Source organism: Lipophrys pholis (assembly GCF_963383615.2).
Source record: "Lipophrys pholis genome assembly, chromosome: 23".
Taxonomy (NCBI): Eukaryota; Metazoa; Chordata; class Actinopteri; order Blenniiformes; family Blenniidae; genus Lipophrys; species Lipophrys pholis.
The window spans coordinates 974,920-987,122 of NC_137645.1; the positions used below are offsets into that span (position 1 = coordinate 974,920).

At 49.7% G+C, this 12,203-nt stretch overlaps 1 protein-coding gene across 1 annotated transcript in view; it reads right to left on the reverse strand.

Moving 5' to 3' along the window:
- The window catches only part of pard3ba (par-3 family cell polarity regulator beta a), a 119,923-nt gene that overhangs the window by 24,293 nt on the left and 83,427 nt on the right, over nucleotides 1-12,203 (reverse strand). The window contains exon 21 of the mRNA XM_080493013.1: nucleotides 4,867-4,978. Within this exon, the coding sequence (XP_080349139.1) occupies nucleotides 4,867-4,978 (112 nt within the window). The remainder of the gene's footprint in view (nucleotides 1-4,866; nucleotides 4,979-12,203) is intronic.

Below are 12,203 nucleotides of genomic sequence, written 5' to 3' on the forward strand. Positions count from 1 at the left end.
TATGTTACCTGATTCACACACTAGCGTTACACTAACATTAGTGCGGCCTCCTTCGGAGAAACGCCCCCGGACCAGCTGCTCCCTCTCACCTTCTTCCATATGTGACGACTTAACGTCTCTGCTTCCCACTCGCTCCAAATGATCTTCATAAATCTGCATTTTTTTTTTTTTTACTTTTTATTTGAAAAAGTTGCTCATTAAATGAGCAAAATAGTCCAGAGAGGAGAGAGAGACTGAAGACATGATGAGGAAATAGAGAAAGAAGTGTGACGAAGCCTCGCCACGCTGGACTCCTGTTGGAAGGAATTTCTGGCTTCATTCTCTCTCTCTCTCTCTCTTGTTAAATCAAACTAAAATCACTCAGCAGTGACACGCAGGTGATTTTCTTCGATGTATTTTTAATAGACTTGAGAGGCAAAAGGAGCCTGTGTGCTCGGAGTGGGCGCGCTGATGAATGTGTGTGACTGACAGGCGAGCCGGCGGGAGGGCAGAGACACAATATCCTGCAAGCTGAGGACATATGGCCGTTTGTTAGCAGCACTGACGCTAACTAATCTTGTTTGCGAGAGGATGCGAGATGAGAACCGTCAATTAAAGACACTGTTCAGTGTTTTTCAGTGGCGATGCCCCGACACCACTTTTTTAAAGGACGAGTGGGAGTAGTAACCTTTAGCTACTTGTTCATACCGAGTACATAACGCAGAGCGTAGCGTCTATCTACACACTGCGCGACGTGAACTGTAGGCAGAGTCTTTAATCGTGTCGATCAGGAGGCATCGCTGGTGTGTGAGTCCCAAACTCATTGTAAAACCGTCTTGTACCACAAGGTGGTGTCGTGAGTCGCTCTTGCTCAGTCCAAGAAGAGGAGAAACGGGTTTCAACACATGAACTGAACTTAAAGTCAACATTATCTGGTGAATGTGCTCCTTTGAAATCTTTTCAAGCTGATTCGGCGCGGGTGTTTTCCTCTCAGGCTGCTGTTTGGCACTGAGCCAGTGTCACCATCAGCCAATGACACCGCCGCCATGTTTACTGCTTGATCCCAAATGAAATGTTTTGACTGGCCGTGAGCCAAAACTTATGTTTTCTATCAATGCAGTCAACAGCGTTTGGAGCGGTTAATGCACAGGAGGAGGCAGCGCGGCAACGAAATAGAATGTTTTCTCTCTGAGGGAGGATTTTTGTTCCTCTAGAACTAGATATTAAAACAACCTTTTCAAAGCAATAACTTCCTAAACTACATGAGTATACTGCTCAGTGTCTTCAGCTCCATTGTGTTGGTCCATCCCACCAAGTCCAGTTCTTTCAGTCTTTTCTTACTATCTGCTAGAGTTGGTTGTCGTAAGCTTTTTGCTCTAACCTCCTCACTGCTGCGCCGTAAAGTCTGAGCGCTAAACAAACTGCGTATGAATGTGTGAGCAGGACGGGCCGGCGGACACACTCCGGAGTGTGTTCACGCCTCGTGTGGAAACCTGCCGCCATTAACTAGTGAACTTCCTTCGTCACACGGCGGCGCGGCGTTCAGACGAAGAGGTGTGTGTGTCGATCAGGACTGCGGAAGCAGAGCAGCGATTGGGGGGGGGGGGGGGGGGGGGGGGGGGGTGGGGGCAGTAGCCTGTACCCTGTGGGCACCAAGCACCACACACAGATCACCAACGAGTGTGTGTGTGTGTGTGTGTGTGCACCAGTGTGTGTGTGCGCAGCGGCCATCTATCACTGTGACAGGCCTCTGCGTGTTTACTTAATGATGTGGGGGTTTATTTATGAAGTGATGGCCGGCGTGTGGGATGGAGGGAGAGAAAGTGTGTGTGTGGGGTTGGGGTGGGGGGGGTGGGGGGTGGGGGGGGGGTGGTTATTGAGAGAGCCCGAGGATGTGACATTAAAATATCATCAAGGTGATGGATGTCCACACACACAACATTAGAGAGAAGTACAAAAAACAGCTGCGCAACGGATGACAAGTCGTATCTGGACTCGTGTGAGAGTTTCATAATGGCTCGGAGTGTGTGTGTGTGTGTGTGTGTGTGTGTGTGTGTGTGTGTGTGTGTGTGTGTGTGTGTGTGTGTGTGTGTGTGTGTGTGTGTGTGTGTGAGAGAGAGAGAGCCTGGATTCTCTGACTCCTGTGTTCATTAAGGTGTCGCATGTGCTGCCACTGTTGTTTACGATTCACAGGGTAATGAGTTGAAGATAAGATGCGTGAGTTTGTGTGTGTGTGTGTGTGAGAAAGTGTGTGTGTGTGTGTGTGTGTGTGTCTCTGGCTCACTGTGGCATCAGTCATTGTGGCCGGTTGAGTCACACGCACGTAGTCAGATATAATGCCGGATTTACATTATAATAAATACGCCATCAGACCCGCGGGGGGAACGACAGTGTGTCTGAAGCTTCCTGGAATGAATTCACTGGATGTTCACTAAAGGTGATATGAAAGGTAAGAACACAATAAAAACGATTTAAATTAACCTGGAGACTTCTCCAGTCAGACCAACAGCCAAAACCCTTCAGAAAACTGTTTCCCTTAATGAACAAGTGTTTGGGCTTCATTTGTGACAGAACCGCCTGTAGGTGTGAACGTCTGTGGCCGGTGCCTCCACCCGACCGCACTTTCTTTACCTGCGTGGTTTCTTTATTAAAAGTCTTCCAGCCCGGAGGGTTCCCTCTTTACGCCGAGCTGGACACTGTCCCGGCTCGTCCCACAGAACAAAAGACGTCACTCGGCTTAATTGGCCATGGAGACGTTAGAGAGTCGCTCGTTAGCATGTAGAGAAACTAGCCGGAGCGACAAGTGTGACCTATCCACTGGCAGGGAACACGGAGGAAAGAAAGGGGAAAGAAAGGACGGAGGGAGGTGAAGTTGTTCTGCTCCAGCCGCAGACAGAAACCAGGAGAGAGTCACACCCTGACAAAGAGCTGCAGCTGCAGATCAGACAGACAATCGACCACCAGAAGAATAAATAGAGACACGAAGATCCCAACCAGCTTCTGTTTATGTCAGCTCAGGTTAGTGCCCCCCCCCCAACACACACACCACACACCACACACACACACACACACACACACACACACACACACACACACACACACACACACACACACACACACACACACACACACACACACACACACACATCGTCTCGTTCAAAGCCACTCAGAGGAAGAGCGGCGCTCCTGGCCTTGTGTGGAGAGCTCGCCACGCAGAGGAAGAAAAGCTTTTTAAACATTCAAGGCTCCTGAAAAGCCGGAGTATAAAAGAGCAGCGCGGCGTTGTGGAGGTGGCGACTAAAAGGCTGATCAAACAAGGCCGACGAGAGCGAGAGGGCGAGTACTACGTTCAAGTGGATCTTCCCACACGACGCCCGGAGAGAGAAATCAGGTGAATTCAGTCGTATAGGCGTCGTCCGCTGCGGATCCTCAGCATGAACACGACGACTCACAAGTACTTCTGTCACCATTAAAGTAAAACAGTCATTTAAAAGGGAGGAAATCTGTGAAAATTTGAAAAAAAAGAATATTTGGATTTTTGACACTCGCAGTTAAAATGAGTCTTCATGATGCTGCATTTCTTTGATTAAAGCTGCTGGAGGCGGAAGACGCCTGCAAACCTCACGTACTCAATCACGGAATGTACAGTCGTGATATTTCGCTCTTCGTTTGGTTTGTATCTGCATGTTGAAGGACCTGAAGTGTTGGTTTGGCTGAAAGTGTCTGGAATGTGTCACGATTCACACTCGTGTTTCTAACACCACCATCCATTATCTGTTTTTATATCCTCTAACTTCCTCAGTGTGTTACTTTCTTTGTGTTTCTATTTGCACCGCGCGCGCGAGTGTGTGTGTGTGTGTGTGTGTGTGTGTGTGTGTGTGTGTGTGTGTGTGTGTGTGTGTGTGTGTGTGTGTGTGTGTGTGTGTGTGTGTGTGTGTGTAGTGTTTCATTATCGGGCTCCTCGGGGGACGAGCCCACGCTGGGTTTCACTGTGTCGAGCGCCGCTGTCAGTTTTCTTGGCTGAAGAATCACAATCCGATCAGAAGGCAGCGCCTCTCGCTCGCTGCGCTTTAATTGCATCAGACCTCCAGTACCGACGGAGTCCCGGCGCAGACGGCGCCGCGCGGGGAGCACCAAAGCCCTTCTGGGCCTCGAACGTGGCGGCGGCGGCGGCGGGTTCGCCGAGCTTCACTGCTCAATAAACACAATAAGCGAGGCGGCGAGCTCAGCAGGACATCAGGTGAACGGCATCGGTCGTAAATCCGTCCCGTATTTCCCAGACGCCTCCGCTTCGCTCGTTGTGCAGCCGTGCTACTTAATGAAAAATAAATCTGGCTCGGGGGAAATGCCTTCGCAAACACGCGTGCCGAGATTCAGCCGTTTTGATTTGGATCGAGGTGTGATTTTCTGCGTCTCTGGTTCCTGCGATTAAAGAAGATCCGGTTTTAAAAGGCGTGATGAACGGCTATCGATTACCGCGGCGAGTTCGGGGGTGCGCGAAGGCAAATGAGATGATTCCTCGGGCTGGATCAATAGCGGTTCAGGGACACTGAGCAGTAAGGCTGGGCTGGGCGAGGCGGCCATGACGGTCGGGCTGTTTGAGGCAAAAAGAGAGAGGAGCAGGAGAGACGGTGGAAGAAGTGAGATAAAGCCGTGGTGCAGAGCGAAAGCAGGCGGGAGGATGGAAATGTCACCGGTCTAATAGATCTCTCCATAAACTAAATGAGCAGGAGCGCGGGCGCCACCTCCACGCCACACGGCTCCGGGAAATGTTAACAAGAGCTGGAAATAGCAGGAGACAAGTGGCTTCCTTCTGACATTTCAGTCCTTAAAGCCGCGGATCCTCCAATCTGTCGTCTCTCCAGACCGTCTTGGATCAACACTCACCCTCTGAGGGTCCAGCTCCAGGAAGCGGCGCCGCGCCGCGTCCAGCTCGTCGTAGCCCGGCGCCGCGCGCGGCTGCTGGTACTCCCGCCGCGGTCCCTGGACACGATCGTCACTGCAGGGACAAAAAGACACCATCAGGACAAACAGAGACAATCAGGCACTGAAACAACCTGCATCACGTCCACTAGTGTCTCATGAAACTCTGACCCTCTGATGAGTTCACCTCGGAGTGAGGAAACGAACCTCCAGGTTCCAGAGGAAGAACCAACAAACTCGTATCACTTCAAGACAAGATGAAGTTGTGACTCAACAGGCAGGAAGACCATGTTTCCACCCTGAACTTCTCTTAAATCCGCCGCTCTACAGTGACAACCCTCGACAGGCCTGACAGGCAGACAGATCATATCCACAAAGCTCTGCCTCCGAGGAGACATCCACACCTCCACTGAACTTCCTACAGCTGACGAGGTGAAGGGAGGAGAGGAGGAGAGGAGGAGGAGAACACTTGATGGATGTGTCTTTTCTCACGAGGGTCTCATCACATGTGGACGGACACATCGACGCCCAGACGGAGGCTCGACCTCTAAAACAACCAGGAGGTGAAAGTGAAGAAGAGAAAAGAAGAGGACAGAATGGGGACAAAACATAAAGACAAACCTCATCATGCTCACTGGACCTTAATGTCAGACAAGCGACAGACAAACAGACGCACAAAAGGCAAAACAGGCAAACAGGCTGCGCCTGAGCGAACACAATCCTTCACAGCGACTCAGCGCCGCGGTTGATCTGCCTGCAGTGGAAGCTGCCATCTCACACTGACACCGATATGAGGCTCCGCCCACACGGGGACGCACCATATCCAGGAGACACAAATGAAGGAAACTTCTCGGCCGGCCTGGGAATCGTGAGCACACAAACACGCTCACGCTGAGCCCGGCGGGCTAATGGCCTGACCTACAGGCAGGTATCGACCCGTCCAGAGCTTCATTAGTGAGACACACGGCTCACACGTTTAAGCCTCTCCTGCAGCTTTAATTACAAAATCTGTGTGCGAAAACAATCTGAAGAAAGTGTGTATTTCTGCTGGTCAAACTTTGTTTGTGTATTTCTCATGTTGATGCCTCGCAGTTCCTCCTGTGTCACTAATTCACGCTGGAATAAAGTGATTCTCACCGCGTTTTGTGGCACGGTTCAGGATCTCGACTGAATCTCAGGTTAATCCAGCCAGCAGAGGCTTTCTCACCTGTGAGTCTGACCAACGTTTACCTTCAACCACTGCCTGTCCTTTTCATTTCTCCTGAATCTTGGCGTGAATCACGGCGCGTATGGCGGGTAGGATTGTGTATATTTCTGAATTTGATCTTGTTATTTCCCGCTCAGCTCCGGCGCCTCCTACTCATCAGAAACACAATGCATGCATCTTAATACATCTGCATGTTAATCTGAATGTTTGCAATAGAACTGATGACTTTTATAACCCTTTAATCATTTATTATTAACGACGGGTGACTGCTCAAAATGTAATAATGAATGAGAATCAGTACAGCTAATCCCAGATAATCCCAGAGTTTAACATTTCAATGACAAAAAATCATTTATGTATTTTAAGTCCAGTTAAGAGTGGAACCAAAGTAAGAAAAACACTTGAGAACATTTCAATAACTTCAGAAACACAACTTAAAGCACAGTTTGAACAAATGGAAGCAGAAGAATCTTTTTGTTTGTAAAAACTAGAAAGATTTTAAGTTGAGATTAGAGTCTTTTTCTGCACTAATTGCAACGATATTTGTGAAAATATGGACATTTCCATCGTCATCTCTGCACCACAACAAAGAAAAGTGTAAATTTGAAGGTCATTATGACGCTATTTCAGCGGAGCGGCTCAGTAAAGATGGAACGAGGCTGCATGTGGCTCCTGAACTACAAGACGTTTGACACCTCTGATGTGGGACGTTAAAAAGTGAATCTCCGCTGAAAGCTGCAGCGCTGCAGCGAGATTGATAAAGACGGATCTGTGAGGCGGCGTGCTAATTGTTGCTCCGTCACATCGGTGTAATGGCTGGTTTCGGCGCACAGCTAATCAATACTAATCTCCGCTTCCCCTCCCGAGTCCTGCAGACAACTTCTCCATTAAGATATTCACACTTAATCTGTTGAATTATTTATTCATCCACTTGCTTTTTATGACTTACCCTCTGCAGTCCACTGCCCCCCCCCCCATCCCCCCCCACACACACAAAGACAAACCCTCAGAGAACGCCTTCACGCAGCCAAGTTGCAGGATTTTAATTTTTTTTTCTCCACGCCACCTCTCTTCTAGAGATCCCATTAGCCAATCCCGGGGCCCGTAATTAAGCCTGCCATTTTGATTGAGCGTGCGTGTCGCTCTCCAAATGAAACAACACTGTAATTATCTCATTATGCCGCGGCCTCCATCACTGACATCGCCAAATATTATCATATTAATGGCTGAAGACAGAAGCTGATGCTGGATGAGACATGGGGGGGGGGGGGGGGGGGGGTCTGACGGTGCAGCGGGACGATTTCCAAACTGTAGCTGCAGGGATGAATATGTGTGTGTGTGTGTGAGACAGGTATGGCGAGCCCTGCTGTCATCAGCAGCTCATACCGGCTCTGCAGAGCGGAGGCCGAACACACAGCACATCTCAGATCCTCGTCTCTTCTGCACATCAGCTCAGACTAACGGAGACGACGACATGCAGCCAATTTCCCCCCGGGCGGGAAAAAAACAGCTCAAACGTTTTTGAGTGAGCTGGAGAAAATACCAGGACGGCGTGGGATCACTAACTCTGGTGTAAACTGAGGAAACAAAGCGCGAATATATACAGTGACTGAAACAAAAGACTCCATCTAATCTCCTGTAGAAAGTCAGCTTTCCTTCAGCCTCCGTAGTGATTCTCTTCACAGTGGGATCGCCAGACGTATAAATGTTAGAGACGACAACTAAACCAAAAATCTATCAGCTGTTACTTTGCCACATCAGCTCAGCCTCAGAGATGTTTTTTCATTGAAACGACCCAGTTCATCCATATTTGAGAGTCTCTGCTGATGCAGGTTGATGTGGCGGCGAAATGAGAGCAGGCGAACCGGAGGAGGATGCAGATGGAGGGAGGAGAGGGAGAAGATGAGACGCCGGAGCGGGAAATGAAAGATGATGGGGAGACAGAATGAGAGCAAAACGGCAACAGAAAGACACAAGATGGAAACTTGGAAGAGGGTGAAAGAAGGAGCCTCAGAACAAGAGTGTGTGGCGTCTGAGAGCGGCGTGAGGAAAGCTCCCGTCCTGCGGAGCTCGGCGGTGTGAGGGCAGACTAATTAGGAAGTGTTGCCGCCGCCGGCTGCTCCGGCGACTGCTTCTTGCTGCGGCCAGCTGATTTAAACACAACACACCGGGGGAGACGCTCGCTCAGGCAGGTTTGTCTTTGCTGCCTGCGCGCTGGAGGTAAGCACACATCAAAGTGCACGGTCAATGTTTGGTTTCCCGGTGCATTGTGGGGAACGGACTCAGACTGAAGCTCAGTGGAGAGCCAAACTGAAAGCAGTGGGAGAACACAGAGCGTTTTACTGCTGCCCACCTGAAACGGAGGAGGAAAAACCGCTTCATCCTCCAGCATGTCATCAGTATTTTTAGAGCTCGCTGAAACCTACAGGACTGAGTACAGCCGGGTGCATCCACCGAAAGGCACAACCTGGTGTAAATGATTTAAAATCACCCAAAATGTGACAAAACCGAGACTTTTCTGTCACTTACAGCTAAAATATCTGGATTAATCCATGTGTGCAATACCACTTTATACCACAAGATGGTGTCTGGAGTTTATGTAGCATCTATGTCACCCTAATAAACATGAGAAGAGAGGAAGAAGTAGTCTGGAAGTGAAAAAACAGTAAAAAATGAAGAAATAGGTGAAGTTTCAAGTGAAAACGCATCGTCTTCACGTTTTCATTTCAGAAAAAATTCCCATTTACACGGTAACATTTTGAAAACGATAAACTAAAAATGAGCGTGCGAGGCTGGGACTTGGCTCTGCTGGTTGTTTTTCCAGTGAAACGACACACACAGAACCTTGATGGCTGCCAGACAGTTCAACTTCAGTTCAATCCAGGAAGACCCTCCTGCCATGGCTCCGAACGTTTTAACAGCGACCAATCCCAAAGCTCAACTCGACCTGAAGAACCCCGCAATGTAAGGCAGCGCATTACTCATCCGGCGTCTGTTTTCCGTCGTTCAAGAGGAATAAGTTGATTATCTGCGAGCCTGCCGTCGCTCGCTGCTCCTCTATGGAAAGAAAAGCTGCGAGCTGCTTGAACACAGAGAAGAAACATTTTAATTGCTCAGATAGAGCTCCAGCAAAAGACACTTTCAAGGCGCCGGAGACAAAACCGGCTTAATGTGGAGCGTGCGCTAATGATGTGTTGTTTTCAAGGGAACAACATGTCGGCTGTCTTTGAGCTCGTCCTCGGGCTCGAGCCGTCTGACTGTGAAATCCTGGGCAGAAAACAGGATGATGTGTTTTCTCTCTGCCGCACCGAGGAGGTGCATTAGAGCGTCTGTTTTAAAGCTCGACACCGCGCCTGCTCCGCTCTGCCTCTGAAGTCGGGAGGCAGCAGACGACCCGACAAATCCACAACCAAAATACACCGTGTTGCATCTTTACAGAGTATTTCAACAATTAGTCAGGCCTGTCGGGGGCGATTAAAGAGCCGGACTTTGTGGGTGTCAGGCAAACTTAGAGGCATGTAATCCTCAGAGCCGGGAAGGCGCTCCCAGATGTGTCACCGACTCGCCCTTTTCTTCTCTTTCTGAGCGCCGAGGTTCTTTTTCCAGAGCGCACTTCACATCCGTGCACTCCGGCCTCCCGCTCCCCTCGCTCCCCTTTCATCTCCTCGCTCTTGTTTCTTGCTCCGGCTACAAACGCCGCCTCCTGGCTAATAAAATTTGACAAGCATAGCCAACCTTTTTTCTCCACAGGTCAGCGTCTCGCACGGCTCTAATCGAATGTGACGCTCATCACGGCGCACACCTGCCATAGGAGGCCTAATGAAAATGTCCGACAGTAAATTAGGCAGACAGAGCTGGAAGTCCACTGTGGAGGCCTTGACAGGAGGGAGGGCGTGGCGGTGGGGGGTGGGGGGCTACGCATCAATGCAAGAAGAGACAATAATTTCTTTTTCTTCAGCAGCATCATTAAAAATGAACCGAGTCCAAAAACAGACATGGTGTTTCTTACAAAACAGACAAATCGGTGAGCGTGCGCCTCCTACTTTCTCCTGTGCCATCCCATAAATCTCTGAGGACCACACACAGAATAGTTGCTAGGTTACGCCGGGCTTCCTCACTGAAATATTACATGTGGGTGGCAGCGTGTGTCCATTTCCACTGTGTGTGTGTGTGTGTGTGTGTGTGTGTGTGTGTGTGCGTGTGTGTGTGCGTGTGCGTGTGTGTGTGAATGAAAGGCGAGGAGGTTCCGACCTCGCGGCGAGCCGCATGTGTTTGAGCAGATGCACGGACTTTGTGAATGAGCGCCGCCGTCCAAGCCGCAGGTGGCGGAGTGAAGGAGGGAGGAGACGGCGTCGAGGGTGTGAACGATGTCACCGGGGTCTGTCTTGGTGTTTAAACGAAAAAAGAAAACTCCTGCTCGTTACAACCCGACGCTACAATTAGCTGTCGATGGTGCGAATTCTGCTGAGAAGCTCATGAGCCCCAGTTGAAGGAGTCAATCTTAGAAACAGATGGTAAAAACTGCCACTTCTCCTCCGTTCATGTGAATTAGAATTTAATCTGTAGGTGTTTTGAAAGTACTGCGGCGGGTTTGAAGGGTTTCCCCACCGTCTTCGCGGTGATGGCGGCAGGAGGCGGAGCTCGGCTGCCCCCTGCACTGCCAGCTCCCTAATCCCGTGTTTACCGCCTGGCTTCTACATGTTTGTTGCTCTTATGTTCTTATTTATTGTCGTCTTTCGTCATTTGTCATTGTGGAGCTCATCTCTGTCCGACAGCCGTTTGGAGAAACAACCAATGGGATCCATTCACTCTTGATTTCTGAACCAGAGATTTAAAGTAGATTATTTAAACTACTGTCTGAACCTGAGTCACACGGTTTTAAACAGGAAAACACAGTGGATTTGTATCGAAACCTTAAAATAAACCCTTCATTTCTCTCAGTTCAGTCAGGGTGCATGTCTTTATACTAATTGAGCTTGAAATAAACTATAAAAGTGTCATTTCAGTGGATACTGACTTCAATGTGCGTTGAGATTCTACTGCTGCCTGTTAATTTCATGGATTATATGATGATGAGACGTGCAGATCCACCATCCTGCAACCAGCTGAAGAGATATGAGTGTTTTTGTGTGGCGTCAGCAGTGAGAGCCGCAGAGCGGCGGAGGAAACATCCCGGTAATGAAGTAGCCAGCGCTGAAGTGGTCCAGCAGCTCCGTCAGCCTGGACTGGCTAATTATCCTCCTCCTCTCTCGTCTGCATCCTCTCCTCTGTCACTTCTTCTTCTTCTTCTTCTCCCTCCACGTTGGCTCTCCTTCCCTCTCGTCTCGCTTTCCTCCGTCTGTCGCCTCCTTACATCTCCATCTGCCTCGTCTCCACGTCCAGCCTCCCGTTCTGCGTCCTCTCGTCTTCTGGAGGAGGGTTTAAGTTTTAATGTGGCCCGTCTTCTTCCATGTGGGAAATGAAACATTTGCATCCGAAGCCGCTCCAGATTTTCTCCTCTTCTCTCTCAGAAGGTTTTTAAAAAGCCTCTCCGTACCGTGAGGAGGCACCGTGGAGAGGAGCTCCACCATCCCGAGGCCAAAGTCCGACTCCAGTTCCAGCACGTTCCTCCAGACAGAGTGCTGGTTCAGGTTGGGTGACGGAGGTGGAGGTGGAGGATCTCTGAGCGATCCAATGACCAAGTCACACAATGACTACTCGTTTAGAAACGGAGGCTCAGACACATGACCGCCATACCAAACCCTGGATACGTCTTCCACGCAGACTCGTCTGGCAGATATTGATGCAATTTCATGTTTGGACTGTATCATGTGGAGGACATGACAGGAGGGACGCCACCCCGTTAATGGAGGCTGCTCAGCACTCCACATTTGCATTGGGAATGCGGAAACAGCCACGACATCAGATGACGAATGTTTATGCATTAGCACACTGCAGGGGAAGAGTCGAGCTCTTCAGAGCTGACAGAAAAACATGGAGCCCGTCTCCGTTTGACATCCAGGGGCTTCGGAACGCGTCGAGGGTTCTCGCATTGTTTACATTTCGTGTGTGTATATTGAGCTGTGAGCGGCTGATTGCCTGGAGTCACAGAGGA